Source organism: Salvelinus fontinalis, chromosome 10, assembly GCF_029448725.1.
Source record: "Salvelinus fontinalis isolate EN_2023a chromosome 10, ASM2944872v1, whole genome shotgun sequence".
Taxonomy (NCBI): domain Eukaryota; kingdom Metazoa; phylum Chordata; class Actinopteri; order Salmoniformes; family Salmonidae; genus Salvelinus; species Salvelinus fontinalis.
Window position 1 is genome coordinate 5327053 of NC_074674.1, and position 17364 is coordinate 5344416.

Genomic DNA, 17364 nt, shown 5'->3' on the forward strand with positions numbered 1-17364 from the left:
GTGTACTACTATAAATTGCCCAGTGCAGAGTGTACTACTAGAAAGGGCCCAGTGCAGAGTGTACTGCTAGAAAGGGCCCAGTGCAGAGTGTACTGCTAGAAAGGGCCCAGTGCAGAGTGTACTACTAGAAAGGGCCCAGTGCAGAGTGTACTGCTATAAAGGGTCCAGTGCAGAGTGTACTGCTATAAAGGGCCCAGTGCAGAGTGTACTGCTTTAAAAGGGCCCAGCGCAGAGTGTACTACTAGAAAGGGCCCAGTGCAGAGTGTACTGCTTTAGAAAGGGCCCAGTGCAGAGTGTACTGCTTTAAAAGGGCCCAGTGCAGAGTGTACTGCTAGAAAGGGCCCAGTGCATAGTGTACTGCTAGAAATGGCCCAGTGCAGAGTGTACTACTATAAAGGGCCCAGTGCAGAGTGTACTGCTATAAAGGGCCCAGTGCAGAGTGTACTGCTTTAGAAAGGGCCCAGTGCAGAGTGTACTACTAGAAAGGGCCCAGTGCAGAGTGTACTGCTTTAGAAAGGGCCCAGTGCAGAGTGTACTACTATAAAGGGCCCAGTGCAGAGTGTACTGCTAGAAAGGGCCCAGTGCAGAGTGTACTGCTAGAAAGGGCCCAGTGCAGAGTGTACTGCTAGAAATGGCCCAGTGCAGAGTGTACTGCTAGAATGCCCAGTGCAGAGTGTACTGCTAGAAAGGGCCCGGTGCAGAGTGTACTGCTAGAAAGGGCCCAGTGCAGAGTGTACTGCTAGATAGGGCCCAATGCAGAGTGTACTGCTAGATAGGGCCTAATGCAGAGTGTACTGCTAGAAAGGGCCCAGTGCAGAGTGTACTGCTAGATAGGGCCCAGTGCAGAGTGTACTGCTAGAAAGGGCCCAGTGCAGAGTGTACTGCTAGATAGGGCCCAGTGCAGAGTGTACTGCTAGAAAGGGCCCAGTGCATAGTGTACTGCTAGAAAGGGCCCAGTGCATAGTGTACTGCTAGAAAGGGCCCAGTGCATAGTGTACTGCTAGAAAGGGCCCAGTGCATAGTGTACTGCTAGAAAGGGCCCAGTGCAGAGTGTACTGCTAGAAAGGGCCCAGTGCATAGTGTACTGCTAGATAGGGCCCAGTGCATAGTGTACTGCTAGAAAGGGCCCAGTGCATAGTGTACTGCTAGAAAGGGCCCAGTGCATAGTGTACTGCTAGATAGGGCCCAGTGCAGAGTGTACTGCTAGAAAGGGCCCAGCGCAGCCTACAGAGCAGCAGAGGATGGTTGGGATGATCAGGGATGTGGGTCACCTGTTCTAACACTGTGTATCCTGCTGTATCCTGGGTCATGCTAGAGTCATTATTATGCATTTGGTATAATTAACACATGTACCAAAATGTGTAAATATGTACCTGACATGAAAATTCACAAACCCTAATTAATCATTTTCTGTCTGTCTTTTGATATCCAACCTGGTCGTCATTATAATTATTTACCTTCCTTGATCCTATGTAAATGCTGCCAGTGAGGCCTCCCTCTCCCTCTCTCTCCTTCTCCCTCTCCCTTGCCCTCTCTCTCCGTCTCCCTCTCTCCCTCTCCCTCTACCTCTCCCTCTCTCTCTCTCTCTCTCTCTCTCTCTCTCTCTCTCTCTCTCTCTCTCTCTCTCTCTCTCTCTCTCTCTCTCTCTCCCTCTCCCTCTCTCCATCTCTCTCTCTCTCCATCTCCCTCCCTCTCCCTCTCTCTCTCTCCCTCTCCCTCTCTCTCTCTCTCTCCCCCTCCCTCTCCCTCTCTCTCTCACTCTCCCCCTTTCTCTCCCTGACGTTTCTATAGGCCTGACAATCACAAGGTACCCACCAGGGCTGTCCTAAATCACCATCTAATTGGCTGCTATTCAATATTCAGCAGACAGTACACATCTAGAGAAGTGAAAAAAACAGTAGATCAAATCAAATCAAACTTTATTTGTCACATGCGCCGGATAATGTAAATCTTAGCGTGAAATGCTTACTTATACAAGCCCTTAAAACAACAATGCAGTTCAAGAAAGAGTTAAGAAAATATTTACAAAATCAAAGAAAGTAAAAATTTATAAACAGTAACACAATAAAGTAACAATAATGAGGCTATATACAGGGGGTACCGATACCGAGTCAATGTACAGGGGTACAGGTTAGTAGAGGTAATTTGTTAATGTAGGTAGGGGTGAAGTGACTATGCATAGATAATAAACAGCAAGTAGCAGTAGTGTAACAACAAATGGGGGAGGGGGGGTGTAAATAGTCTGGGTGGCCATTTGATTAATTGTTCAGCAGTCTTAGGGCTTGGGGGTACAACCTGATAAGGAGCCATGCAGTAGCAGAGAGAACAGTCTATGACTTCGGTGGCTGGAGTCTTTGACAATGTTTGTGTGGACACCAAGGAACTTGAAACTCTCGATCCCGCTCCACTACAGCCCGGGGATGTGAATGGGGGCCTGTTCGGCCCGTCTTTCCTTTTCCTGTAGTCCACGATCATCTCCTTAGTCTTGCTCACATTGAGGGAGAAGTTGTTGGCCTGGCACCACATGGTCAGGTCTCTGACCTCCTCCCTATAGGCTGTCTCATCGTTGTCGGTGATCAGGCCTACCACTGTTGTGTCATCAGCAAACTTAATGATGGTGTTGGAGTCGTGCACGGTCAAGCAGTCGTGGGTGAACAGGGAGTACAGGAGGGGACTAAGCACACACCCCTGAGGGGCCCCAGTGTTGAGAATCAGCGTGGCAGGCGTGTTGTTGCCTACCCTTACCACCTGGGGGCGGCCCGTCAGGAAGTCCAGGATCCAGTTGCAGAGGGAGGTGTTTAGTCCCAGGGCCCTTAGCTTATTGATGTGCTTTGTGGGCACATGGAGTCAAACAGAACCCGGGGAGTCAAACAGCACCCGGGGAGTCAAACAGAACCCGGGGTGTCAAATAGAACCCAGTGGGTCAAACAGAACCCGGGGTGTCAAATAGAACCCAGGGAGTCAAACAGCACCCGGGGAGTCAAACAGCACCCGGGAGTCAAACATCACCCAGGGAGTTGGCGAGAAGTTGCTGCTGTGAGTTAATAGGGCTTATAGGGAGGATAGAGAGTCCTGCTGGGGGTTAATAGGGCTGGAGGATAGAGAGTGTGTAGATGGTCCTGCTGGGGGTTAATAGGGCTGTAGATAGTCCTGCTGGGGGTTAATAGGGCTGGAGGATAGAGAGTGTGTAGATGGTGCTGCTGGGAGTTAATAGGGCTGGAGGATAGAGAGTGTGTCGATGGTCCTGCTGGGGGTTAATAGGGCTGGAGGATAGAGAGTGTGTAGATGGTGCTGCTGGGGGTTAATAGGGCTGGAGGATAGAGAGTGTGTAGATGGTCCTGCTGGGGGTTAATAGGGCTGGAGGATAGAGAGTGTGTAGATGGTGCTGCTGGGGGTTAATAGGGCTGGAGGATAGAGAGTGTGTAGATGGTGCTGCTGGGGGTTAATAGGGCTGGAGGATAGAGAGTGTGTAGATGGTGCTGCTGGGGGTTAATAGGGCTGGAGGATAGAGAGTGTGTAGATGATCCTGCTGGGGGTTAATAGGGCTGGAGGATAGAGAATGTGTAGATGGTCCTGCTGGGGGTTAATAGGGCTGGAGGATAGAGAGTGTGTAGATGGTGCTGCTGTGAGTTAATAGGGCTGGAGGATAGAGAGTGTGTAGATGGTGCTGCTGGGGGTTAATAGGGCTGGAGGATAGAGAGTGTGTAGATGGTGCTGCTGGGGGTTAATAGGGCTGGAGGATAGAGAGTGTGTAGATGGTGCTGCTGGGGGTTAATAGGGCTGGAGGATAGAGAGTGTGTAGATGATCCTGCTGGGGGTTAATAGGGCTGGAGGATAGAGAGTGTGTAGATGGTGCTGCTGGGGGTTAATAGGGCTGGAGGATAGAGAGTGTGTAGATGGTGCTGCTGGGGGTTAATAGGGCTGGAGGATAGAGAGTGTGTAGATGGTGCTGCTGGGGGTTAATAGGGCTGGAGGATAGAGAGTGTGTAGATGGTGCTGCTGGGGGTTAATAGGGCTGGAGGATAGAGAGTGTGTAGATGGTGCTGCTGGGGGTTAATAGGGCTGGAGGATAGAGAGTGTGTAGATGGTGCTGCTGGGGGTTAATAGGGCTGGAGGATAGAGAGTGTGTAGATGGTGCTGCTGGGGGTTAATAGGGCTGGAGGATAGAGAGTGTGTAGATGGTGCTGCTGGGGGTTAATAGGGCTGGAGGATAGAGAGTGTGTAGATGGTGCTGCTGGGGGTTAATAGGGCTGGAGGATAGAGAGTGTGTAGATGGTGCTGCTGGGGGTTAATAGGGCTGGAGGATAGAGAGTGTGTAGATGGTGCTGCTGGGGGTTAATAGGGCTGGAGGATAGAGAGTGTGTAGATGGTGCTGCTGGGGGTTAATAGGGCTGGAGGATAGAGAGTGTGTAGATGGTGCTGCTGGGGGTTAATAGGGCTGGAGGATAGAGAGTGTGTAGATGGTGCTGCTGGGGAATAATAGTGCTGGAGGATAGAGAGTGTGTAGATGGTGCTGCTGGGAGATAATAGGGCTGGAGGATAGAGAGTGTGTAGATGGTCCTGCTGGGGGTTAATAGGGCTGGAGGATAGAGAGTGTGTAGATGGTCCTGCTGGGGGTTAATAGGGCTGGAGGATAGAGAGTGTGTAGATGGTGCTGCTGTGAGTTAATAGGGCTGGAGGATAGAGAGTGTGTAGATGGTGCTGCTGTGAGTTAATAGGGCTGGAGGATAGAGAGTGTGTAGATGGTCCTGCTGTGAGTTAATAGGGCTGGAGGATAGAGAGTGTATAGATGGTGCTGCTGTGAGTTAATAGGGCTGGAGGATAGAGAGTGTGTAGATGGTCCTGCTGTGAGTTAATAGGGCTGGAGGATAGAGAGTGTGTAGATGGTCCTGCTGTGAGTTAATAGGGCTGGAGGATAGAGAGTGTGTAAATGGTGCTGCTGGGGGTTAATAGGGCTGGAGGATAGAGAGTGTGTAGATGGTCCTGCTGTGAGTTAATAGGGCTGGAGGATAGAGAATGTGTAGATGGTCCTGCTGTGAGTTAATAGGGCTGGAGGATAGAGAGTGTGTAGATGGTCCTGCTGTGAGTTAATAGGGCTGGAGGATAGAGAGTGTGTAGATGGTGCTGCTGGTCCTGCTGTGAGTTAATAGGGCTGGAGGATAGAGAGTGTGTAGATGGTGCTGCTGTGAGTTAATAGGGCTGGAGGATAGAGAGTGTGTAGATGGTCCTGCTGTGAGTTAATAGGGCTGGAGGATAAAGAGTGTGTAGATGGTGCTGCTGTGAGTTAATAGGGCTGGAGGATAGAGAGTGTGTAGATGGTTCTGCTGTGAGTTAATAGGGCTGGAGGATAGAGAGTGTTTAGATGGTGCTGCTGTGAGTTAATAGGGCTGGAGGATAGAGAGTGTGTAGATGGTGCTGCTGGGGGTTAATAGGGCTGGAGGATAGAGAGTGTGTAGATGGTCCTGCTGGGGGTTAATAGGGCTGGAGGATAGAGAGTGTGTAGATGGTTCTGCTGTGAGTTAATAGGGCTGGAGGATAGAGAGTGTTTAGATGGTGCTGCTGTGAGTTAATAGGGCTGGAGGATAGAGAGTGTGTAGATGGTGCTGGTGGGGGTTAATAGGGCTGGAGGATAGAGAGTGTGTAGATGGTGTATTGCTGTAGATGCTTTTTAGGGTTTTCTCCTCCATGCCTCTCCTTGCCTGGCCATCTGTTCACCCATATGGAGGCATGGATGGAGGAGCCACTTCTGGTAAGACTGGCGGAGGAAGATTCTCAGTGGTAGACACACACACAGTCAGTAATGTTTAATTCACATCTGGGACAGAGCAGTCGTTCTGTATATGACAAAGTCCTTACAGCGCCACTGTCACTGTGATGGCTGTAAGAGCTGGTGTCAGGTAAACACGCCAGTCTTCTGAAGCACAACACTGTAGCATGCTTTTCCCTTTTCAACCTTCTTTTAGTTGTTTTCCTCTGTCTGCTGAGAGCTGAGGGCTTTGCAATGAGAATTGATGGATTTCAAATAGCTCTCCTTTTGTTGAAACCTCTTAAACATTAAGGGAGGGGGTTCTCTTCAGAAACAATACATTATCTTTGTTTTTAGGGGTAGCAAATAAAAGGCCTGATTGATCAATAATTGATTGATTATTGCGGCCGGTTAAAAGGAAACAGCACTTCCCTTTTGTTTGTTTGTTTATGTTTTTGTCTGTTTGCTCTGTTTGTGTGTTCAGAGGGGGAGGAGTGGAGGGTTCTGAAGACATGTCATTGGTTAATAAGAGGGATCTGAAGACATGTCATTGGTTAATAGGAGGGATCTAAAGACATGTCATTGGACAGTGGAGGATTATGAAGACATGTCATTGGTTCAATAGGAGGGTTCTGAAGACATGTCATTGGTTCAATAGGAGGGTTCTGAAGACATGTCATTGGTTCAATAGGAGGGTTCTGAAGACATGTCATTGGTTCAATAGGAGGGTTCTGAAGACATGTCATTGGTTCAATAGGAGGGTTCTGAAGACATGTCATTGGTTCAATAAGAGGGTTCTGAAGACATGTCATTGGTTCAATAGGAGGGTTCTGAAGACATGTCATTGGTTCAATAGGAGGATTATGAAGACATGTCATTGGTTCAATAGGAGGGTTCTGAAGACATGTCATTGGTTCAACAAGGTCCTCCCAGTCAAGTGTGGTGATTCCATTTCCCTTCATGTCAGTCACTGTTCCTCACCTCTCTCATGCTACAGCACAGTCAGGCTGAACACTGTTCATGTTCTTTAGGTGGGCCTGTTGGGTACACACACATCATATGCACAGAGAACACTGTAGGTGGCACACACACATCATATGCACAGAGAACACTGTAGGTGGCACACACACATCGTATGCACAGAGAACACTGTAGGTGGGACACACACATCGTATGCACAGAGAACACTGTAGGTGGCACACACACATCGTATGCACAGAGAACACTGTAGGTGGCACACACACATCGTATGCACAGAGAACACTGTAGGTGGCACACACACCCTGCATCATTACTTGTGCACATTACAGTGACCAGGGCACTTTGTAAATGTCACGGGCCAGCCCTCTCCCCCTCTTTGCCCACAGAATAAAATGAATTGAATTGTGTGCTATCAGCAGCAGCAGCAAGATAAATCTGTCGTTTTAAAAGAAAGTAGCAATTAGGTGTGTAAAGCCTAGTGGGGGGAGGGAGGGAGGGAGGGAGGGAGGGAGGGAGGGAGGGAGGGAGGGAGGGAGGGAAGGAGGGTGCTTTTAGGAGTAACCCCCAGCCCTTTCCTAATGCATGGGACCAGAGAGGCTATGTGACAGGGGAGCAGGTGAGCTGTTTATCATCAATAGAGGGGAGGGGGAGGAGGGCAGGGGGGAGACAGAGCCTCTGACCAGGTCCATTACATAGACCAAAGATGGGAACTGAGGCTCTGTTGCCAGATGCCATTTCTGAACTCTCCATATCTTCCCTCTGATTCTGAGTGTATCTAACAATTCACCTCACACCACTCTCACAGTCCTTCCTTTCCCCTATTCTCTCCCTATATCAATTCAATTCAATTCAAGGGGCTTTATTGGCATGGGAAACATGTGTTAACATTGCCAAAGCAAATGAGAATATATCTCTCTATATCTGTCTCTCTCAACAAACACACATACACTACCGGTCAAAAGTTTGGGCTCACTTAGAAATGTCCTTCTTTTTGAAAGAAAAGCTCATTTTTTGCCCATGAAAATAACATAACATTTATCAGAAATACAGTGCAGACATTGTTAATGTTGTAAATGACTATTGTAGCTGGAAATGGCAAATTTTTTATGGAATATCTACATAGGCGTACAGAGGCCCATTATCAGCAACCATCACTCTTGTGTTCCAATGGCACGTTGTGTTAGCTAAGTTTATCATTTTAAAAGGCTAATTGATCATTAGAAAACCCTTTTGCAATTATGTTAGCACAGCTGAAAACTGTTGTTCTGATTAAAGAAGCATTAAAACTGGCCTTCTTTAGACTAGTTGAGTATCTGGAGCATTATGATTTGTGGGTTTGATTACAGGCTCAAAATGGCCAGAAAAAAAGAACTTTCTTCTGAAACTTGTCAGTCTATTCTTGTTCTGAGAAATGAAGACGATTCCATGTGAGAAATTGCCAAGAAACTGAAGATCTCGTACAACGCTGTGTACTACTCCCTTCACAGAACAGCACAAACGGTCTCTAACCAGAATAGAAAGAGGAGTGGGAGGCCCCGGTGCACAACTGAGCAAGAGGACAAGTACATTAGAGTGTCTAGTTTTAGAAACAGACACCTCACAAGTCCTCAACTGTCAGCTTCATTAAATAGTACTAGCAAAACACCAGTCTCAACGTTAACAGTGAAGAGGTGACTCCGGGATGCTGGCCTTCTAGGCAGAGTTCCTCTGTCCAATGTCTGTGTTCTTTTGCCCATCTTAATCTTTTATTTTTATTGGCCAGTCTGAGATATGGCTTTTTCTTTGCAACTCTGCCTGGAAGGCCAGCATCCCGGAGTCGCCTTTTCACTGTTGACGTTGAGACTGGTGTTTCGCGAGTACTATTTAATGAAGCTGCCAGTTGAGGACTTGTGAGGTGTCTGTTTCTCAAACTAGACACAAGGAAATGTCGAAGTGACCCCAGACTTTTTAACAGTAGTGTATACACACACACACACACTCTCCTCTTCATACTGTATCTGTGTGACCTTGATCTGCCAGCAACTTTCAGTCGGTACGAAAATTTTTATCACAGACTGTCAAACTGCTGGGGGAGGAATTATTCTTCAATTTTTTCCACCTCTCTTTCTCTCTCTCATTATCTATTTCTCTCTCTCTCTCTCTCTCTCTCTCTCTCTCTCTCTCTCTCTCTCTCTCTCTCTCTCTATTTACTTGAATGCCCTTTCCAGTACAGGGGGAAATGTATTGCTTGTAGGACAGGTGGAATATGAACAATGGGCAGCATGGAGTGCAGGGTTATCTGGCCAGCCTGGGAGCGCAGCGGAGAAATCGATGTGACCCGTGATACACTGTCATCACAATTCCCACCCTGGCTGTCCTATTTGTCTTGCGCCGGGAAGCTGGGATGGCTGGTGTCATCTCAGAGCCAGATTATCTGGGTGAATCAGAGCTCCAGACACTCTCAGGGTTCTGTCTATTTACCCCTGTCGTTCCCTCTGTGGGTGGGTGGGGGAGGGATGGAAGGAGAGGAGTGGGGGAGGGATGGAAGGAGAGGGGTGGATGGAGGGATGGGGAGAGGAGGGGGAGTAGAGCAGATGGGGAATGGAGGGATGGGAGGAGAGGAGGGGGAGGGAGGATGGCAGGAGAGGGGTGGGAGGAAAGTGAGAGAGGGCTTTGGGAAGGTAAAATACAATGCTCCTTGCTTTTCTGGTAGCTGTCTCCGTGTTGATACTGCTCTGATCTGGGTTTTTCACTCTGCTGCGTATAGATGAGCCACTCTACAGAGAGAGGCTGTACAGGGCATACAGTCAGTCCCTCAGCCTGGTCACTCTGCTGCGTATAGATGAACCACTCTTCAGAGAGAGGCTGTACAGGGCATACAGTCAGTCCCTCAGCCTGGTCACTCTGCTGCGTATAGATGAACCACTCTTCAGAGAGAGGCTGTACAGGGCATACAGTCAGTCCCTCAGCCTGGTCACTCTGCTGCGTATAGATGAACCACTCTTCAGAGAGAGGCTGTACAGGGCATACAGTCAGTCCCTCAGCCTGGTCACTCTGCTGCGTATAGATGAACCACTCTTCAGAGAGAGGCTGTACAGGGAATACAGTCAGTCCCTCAGCCTGGTCACTCTGCTGCGTATAGATGAACCACTCTTCAGAGAGAGGCTGTACAGGGCATACAGTCAGTCCCTCAGCCTGGTCACTCTGCTGCGTATAGAAGAACCACTCTTCAGAGAGAGGCTGTACAGGGCATACAGTCAGTCCCTCAGCCTGGTCTCACGTCTTCTTCACACATTGCTACTCTCTCTGCTGCTTCAACTGTCTACCATTAACAATGCTTTCAGCTTTATTAAACTGTTCATATGTCCCTGTGAATATGATGGAATGTGTGTTTGTGCATCAGTTTTATTTTAACAGCCCCATTACGTGTGATAAAGCTGGTTGTAAACCAAGGCCTGTTGTGTGTTGTGTTAAGCAGAAGAAGGGCAGCTGGCCTTGCCCATGATGAAGCCAGGCTTTGAGAAGATGGCCCTGGGTGGACAGACCCTGCCTCCAGGCTTCCCTGCGCCCTTCCTCTTCACCGACGGACTCAACTCTGTGGAGACTCTGCTCACCAACATCCAGGTACAGACACAGTCTTTGTGTTCTGGAATATTGGCACTGGCGTGTGTGTGTGTGTGTGTGTGTGTGTGTGTGTGTGTGTGTGTGTGTGTGTGTGTGTGTGTGTGTGTGTGTGTGTGTGTGTGTGTGTGTGTGTGTGTGTGTGTGTGTGTGTGTGTGTGTGTGTGTGTGTGTGTGTGTGTGTGTGTGTTATGGTGCTCTAGTTGTTAGCCCTGGGGTTAAAGGTTAAAGTGCTGTGCTCTTCTCTGTGTCCCTCGGGCGGCGCAGGGTCTGCTGAAGGTAGCCGTGGACAACACCCGTGTGCAGGAGAAGCACATCCAGCAGCAGAGGAAGGAGCTTAAGATGGAGCTCTACAGGGAGAGAGAGATGAGAGAGACTCTGGAGAGACAGCTCTCCTCCGAACTGCACAGCCGAGGTAGGAGAGAGGGAGAGGAAGTGTTTGTGTGTGTGTATGCATGCGCGCGCGTGTGTGCATGTCTGACTGAATGAGAGACAGACAGACAGACAGCAAGGAAAGAGAGCGAGTGTGTGTGTGTATGTGAGAGAGATCTGGCAGTGTGAATGAATAAATACATATACCAGTGGAGGCTGGTGAGGGGAGGACGGCTCACAATAATGGCTAGAATGGAGCGAATGGAATGGCATCAGCCACATGGAAAACATGTGTTTGCTGTATTTGATACCATTCCACTAATTCCGCTCCAGCCATTACCACGAGCCTGTCTTCCCCAATTAAGGTGTATTTTATTTATTTAACCTTTATTTAACTAGGCAAGTCAGTTAAGAACAAATTGTTATTTACAATGACGGCCTACCCCGGCCAAACCCAGACAACGCTGGGCCAATTGTGTGCCGTCCTATGGGACTCCCAATCACGGCCGGATGTGATGCAGCCTCTTGTGGAATACACGCATACAGTAAATAAAAATCCTGCCAAATAAATATGTGCTTGCATCTTTACTGGGCTTGGCACACATCGTGGTGAATTTAGATTTGACTTGTGCATCTTCAGCCACAGCCAAGAAATGAAGGCAATTAGTTGCCTCGGTAACAACTCCAACAATATTTACAGACACTTTGAATGTCTATTAGTCATGACTGTTATCACATTGCTTTTTGTTCAAATGTATCTTTTAATGGAGAGGCAGTAAATCTGTGTGTAATTAGAGGTGTTATCAGCTCTGGGTTAGACAGGGCAGAGTGCACAGGAGGCTGGTGGCACCTTAATTGGGGAGGACGGGCTCGTGGTAACGGCTGGAGTGGATTAGGTGGAATGGTATCAAATACTTCAAACATTTTTCCATGTGTTGAATGCCATTTCATTCGCTCCGTTCCAGCCATTATTATGAGCCGTCCTCCCCTCACCAGCATCCACTGACAGAGTGGGTGCTCGTGCATGGTGCTGTTGGTTCCTCTATACTGGGAACAAGCTTTTTATTTGGCTGTTAATATGGGGAGAGTGGGCACCCTCAAGAGCTTCAAACTGGAGATGGGCTGGGGAGGTGCATCTGGTCTGGGCTGGGATAGGGGGTGCAGCTGGTCTGGGCTGGGCTAGGGAGGTGCAGCTGGGCTGGGCTGGGCTAGGGAGGTGCAGCTGGGCTGGGCTGGGCTAGGGAGGTGCAGCTGGGCTGGGCTGGGCTAGGGAGGTGCAGCTGGGCTGGGCTGGGCTAGGGAGGTGCATCTGGTCTGGGCTGGGATAGGGAGGTGCAGCTGGGCTGGGCTGGGCTAGGGAGGTGCAGCTGGGCTGGGCTGGGCTGGGTAGGTGCAGCTGGGCTGGGCTGGGCTGGGATGGGATGGGGTACCGGTTCTAGTACTGGGTCTAGGAGACAGCACTAGAGATTCACAGACACAAAGGATTTTCTCAGTTTGCCTCAGTTGAGGTGAGCTTGTCAACTCACTGGCTCTCTCCTCCTCCCCCTCCATCTGTCCCTGTGCAGCCACCATCCAGAAGCGTCTGAAAAAGGAGAAGAAGGCTAAGCGGAAACTGCAGGAGGCTCTGGAGTTTGAGTCCAAGCGCCGTGAGCAGGTGGAGCAGGCCCTCAAAACAGTCACCTCCCCAGAGAACCTCCGTATGAGTCTCAACGGTAAGCCTCCATGCTCTCTAAACTCCTTCTCTTTACCTCTCCTCCTCCTCCTCTTTACCTTTCCCCTCTCCTCCTCCTCCTCTTTACCTATCCCCTCTCCTCCTCCTCCTCCTCTTTTCCTATCCCCTCTCCTCCTCTTTACCTTTCCCCTCTCCTCCTCCTCCTCTTTACCTTTCCCCTCTCCTCCACATCCTCTTTACCTTTCCCCTCTCCTCCTCCTCTTCCCCTCTCCTCCTCCTCCTCTTTACCTTCCCTCCTCCTACTCTTTACCTTTCCCCTCTACTCCTCCTTCTCTTTACCTCTCCTCCTCTTTACCTTTCCCCTCTCCTCCTCTTTACCTTTCCCCTCTCCTCCTCCTCCTCCTCTTTACCTATCCCCTCTCCTCCTCCTCCTCTTTACCTTTCCCCTCTCCTCCTCCTCCTCTTTACCTTTCCCCTTTCCTCCTCCTCCTCTTTACCTTTCCCCTTTCCTCCTCCTCCTCTTTACCTTTCCCCTTTCCTCCTCCTCCTCTTCCCCTCTCCTCCTTTTCCCCTCTCCTCCTCCTCCTCTTTACCTTTCCCCTCTCCTCCTCCTCCTCTTTACCTATCCCCTCTCCTCCTCCTCCTCCGCTTTTCCTATCCCCTCTCCTCCTCTTTACCTTTCCCCTCTCCTCCTCCTCCTCTTTACCTTTCCCCTCTCCTCCTCCTCCTCTTTACCTTTCCCCTCTCCTCCTCCTCCTCCTCTTTACCTATCCCCTCTCCTCCTCCTCCTCTTTACCTTTCCCCTCTCCTCCTCCTCCTCTTTACCTTTCCCCTTTCCTCCTCCTCCTCTTTACCTTTCCCCTTTCCTCCTCCTCCTCTTTACCTTTCCCCTTTCCTCCTCCTCCTCTTTACCTTTCCCCTCTCCTCCTCCTCCTCTTTACCTTTCCCCTTTCCTCCTCCTCCTCTTCCCCTCTCCTCCTTTTCCCCTCTCCTCCTCCTCCTCTTTACCTTTCCCCTCTCCTCCTCCTCCTCTTTACCTTTCCCCTTTCCTCCTCCTCCTCTTTACCTTTCCCCTCTCCTCCTCCTCCTCTTTAGCTTCCCCCTCTCCTCCTCCTCCTCTTTACCTTCCCCTCTCCTCCTCCTCCTCTTTACCTTTCCCCTCTCCTCCTCCTCCTCTTTACCTTTCCCCTCTCCTCCTCCTCATCTTCTCCTCTCCTCCTCATCTTCAACTTTCCTCCTCCCCTCCTCTCCTCCATATTTATTTTATAATATTTTTCCTCTCTTTCTCATCCTGTTCCTATTATCTTTCACTGCTCTCTCTCTCTCTCTCTCTCTCTCTCTCTCTCTCTCTCTCTCTCTCTCTCTCTCTCTCTCTCTCCCCCCCCCACCTCTTTTTATACTTGTCTTCCTCACTCTTCTCTGTGAAAGCATCACAGATATTTAGTTTCATGTCATCAGTGCAGCGGTCCTAGCCGTTATTACTTCCAGTCCATTAGCATTGTTACCCTGAAAGGAAATGGATACAGATACTTATCATAAACACTGTAAATTCAAAAACTTAAATCGGTAAATTGTTTCGATAGCTTCCTCATTTTCAGTTGTTTGTTTCTGAATATCTTACCAGGAGTACAGAAGGAAAAAAAGAGCGATACATCTCTAAACATTTCAGTGGGCAGAGCAATTATTTCCAAGGCTGATTAAACATCAATTAAACAGAAATGCGTTGGGTTTTCTTTTCTCTGACGTTGTTGGGACTAATACATTATTGTGTGAACTATCTGGCCACTTCTCGTAATGTTTGCAGACTAAATATAGCTAAATCCAACCCCTATTTCTGCACGATCTCAGATAGCACCCCCCTACTTGAAACATAATTTGTGTCTTGGACAGAATTTCTCCTCCACCTGATATATGTGGGTCCTGCAGAGATTGTCTGGATACAGAGGGAAGACGTAGGTGTCTTGACCTAATGTCTGTGTCACATTTCAGAGGCAGTGATACCGGAGGTTGAGCCAGAGCATAACGGCAGCCAGCAGGAGAACTCAGGTGTACAGGGTAAGCAGCTTCCCTCTCTGTCTCTGGTCCTGAGATCTGGGGGGTCAGCACGCAAGGAGAAGGAACAGGGTTGACTCTTGACTCTCTACTCCCAAATATAGTCAGACAAGAACAATACGCCACCACAAAGTGACATTATTTGGATGAACTTGTGAATGTTGGAAAGTACCCTCACATGAGGGGTCAGAGTCAGGGGAAGGGAGTGAAGTGGGGACTGGGGGTGATGTGGCATGCACAAACCCCACATACACATCTTTCTCTTTTTTTATTTTCTCCTTTTTTTATTTTCTTTCTTTCTCTCTCTCTCTGTCTCTCTCTCTTTGTCTCTCTGTCTCTCTCTGTCTCTCTCTCTCTGTCTCTCGCTCGCTGTCTCTCTCTCGCTCTCTCGCTCTCTCTCTCTCGCTGTCTCTCACTCTCTCTCTCTCACTCTCTCTCTCTCTCACTCTCTCTCTCTCACTGTCTCTCTCCCGCTGTCTCTCACTCTCTCTCTCTCTCTCTCTCTCCCTCTCTCACTCTCTCTCTCTCACTGTCTCTCTCCCGCTGTCTCTCTCTCTCTCGCTGTCTCTCTCTCGCTGTCTCTCTCTCGCTGTCGCTGTCTCTCTCTCGCTGTCGCTGTCTCTCTCTCGCTGTCTCTGTCTCTCTCTGTCTCTCTCTCTCTCTCTCTGTCTCTCTCGCTCTCAAACTGATGGTGTTGCATATATGTTTCAAGCTTCCATTCTCTGTAGAACCCCCCCACCTCCACCCTCCCCTCCTCCTCCTCCACCTCCCCTCCTCCACTCTCCCCTCCTCCTCCACCTCCACCTTCACCCCCTCCTCCTCCTTCACCCTCCCCCCTCCCCTCCTCCTCCACCCTCCCCTCCTCCTCCACCCAGAATTACCTAAACATGTTACCTCTCTCATATACCCCTATGAGACTTCAGTCCTAAAACAACTCAGAGCTAAAACTATGAACCTTAACTATAACATCAGAGATGTAGACAGAGGTTCACAGACATGTTTCATGGCTGGTTATATTGACAGTGTTGCAGCGAGCACACAAAAAACACAAACACAACCCCCTTATGATTTCATTGTTAATCCCAGTTACTGCCGTGTTCCTTATAGTAAGACATAATGCTCTGACATTCTCCTGTGCTAGCCCTGTAAATCCATGTATTTGTCATGACCCTGAGTGTTCCGCTTTCCTGTGTGAGCCAGTTGTTACTAATGACAGCGTGGAGACAGGGATTATGGGGCCAGGCATTTCTGACCTTTAGGGCAGCAAGGAGAACTGCTGATGGCCATGTGAGGGATAGACAGACAGCACTCCTCCCCTGACACGCAAGAGAGACAGAGAGAGAAATGAAAGAAAGAGAAAGAAAATGAGAAATCTCATTTTTATATTGTAAATAAGCTTTGGCAATATGTACATTGTTACGTCATGCCAATAAAGCAAATTGAATTGAATTGAATTGAATTGAATTGAAATTGAGAAACTAACAGACAGAGAGCGAGACAGACAGAGAGAGAGACAGACAGAGAGAGAGACAGACAAAGAGAGAGACAGACAGAGAGAGAGACAGCGAGAGAGAGATGGACAGAGAGATAGACAGAGAGAGAGAAAGATAGACAGAGAGAGAGAAAAAGATAGACAGAGAGAGACGATAGCGAGAGAGAGACGATAGACAGAGACAGCGAGAGAGAGAAAAATAGACAGAGAGAGATAGAAAGATAGACAGAGAGACATACAGAGAGAGAAATAGAGAGAAAGATAGAGATAGACAGACAGAGAGCGAAAGAGAGAGAGAGAGACAATAGCGAGAGAGAGACGATAGACAGAGAGAGAGAGAAAGATAGACAGAGAGAGAGAGAAAGATAGACAGAGAGAAACGATAGACAGAGAGAGCCGATAGACAGAGAGAGTGATAGACAGAGACAGAGAGAGAGACAGAGAGAGAGAGAAAGATAGACAGAGAGCGAAAGAAGATAGAGAGAAAGATAGACAGAGAGCGAGACAGAGAGAGAGAGACGATAGCGAGAGAGAGACGATAGACAGAGAGAGAGATGAGAGAGAGAGAGACAATAGAGAGAGAGAGAGACGATAGAGAGAGAGACAATAGAGAGAGAGAGACAATAGAGAGAGAGAGACGATAAAGAGAGAGAGAGAGAGACGAGAGAGAGAGACGATAGAGAGAGAGAGAGAGACGAGAGAGAGAGAGACGAGAGAGAGACGAGAGAGAGACGAGAGAGAGACGAGAGAGAGACGAGAGAGAGACGATAGAGAGAGACGATAGAGAGAGACGATAGAGAGAGACGAGAGAGAGAGACAAGAGAGAGACGATAGAGAGAGACGATAGAGAGAGACAAGAGAGAGACGATAGAGAGAGAGAGAGACGATAGAGAGAGACGATAGAGAGAGACGAGAGAGAGACAAGAGAGAGAGACGATAGAGAGAGACGAGAGAGAGAGACAATAGAGAGAGAGAGAGAGACAAGAGAGAGACGATAGAGAGAGAGAGAGACGAGAGAGAGACAAGAGAGAGACGAGAGAGAGAGACAAGAGAGAGACGATAGAGAGAGAGAGTTTGAGTTTTAAATAACCTTTATTGGGTCTGGGAACTCACAACACGATAAACACTCAAACAAAACCATAGTTACACATCAATTAAAAACACAACACCAAATCTTCCTCCACAGTTACTAAACACAACAGCCTCTGAATACTCATATACTCATAAACAGATCAATGTTGTTAACCATTTTGTTGTAGACAAACTCAACCCTCAGCCTCGCTGCCAACATCCCTTCCAGCATTCCCACCACATCCACAGATCCCTGTCCCCGAATACTGTTCAATGTTTTCCATATTTCTAATTTAAGCAAGAGAACTACACCCCTTCGACTAAACCTGTACTTTAGCCCAAATATAAATTGTTGGGATGAGAACACCTCTCCCAGAG

General features: G+C 48.7%; 1 protein-coding gene across 1 annotated transcript in view; it reads left to right on the plus strand.

Annotated features, from left to right (window-relative positions):
* Positions 1 to 17364, plus strand: part of LOC129863162 (dachshund homolog 2-like) — a 128953-nt gene that overhangs the window by 96542 nt on the left and 15047 nt on the right. The window contains exons 8-11 of the mRNA XM_055935092.1: positions 10185 to 10330; positions 10595 to 10742; positions 12265 to 12411; positions 14361 to 14426. Coding sequence (XP_055791067.1) covers positions 10185 to 10330; positions 10595 to 10742; positions 12265 to 12411; positions 14361 to 14426 — 507 coding nt within the window. The remainder of the gene's footprint in view (positions 1 to 10184; positions 10331 to 10594; positions 10743 to 12264; positions 12412 to 14360; positions 14427 to 17364) is intronic.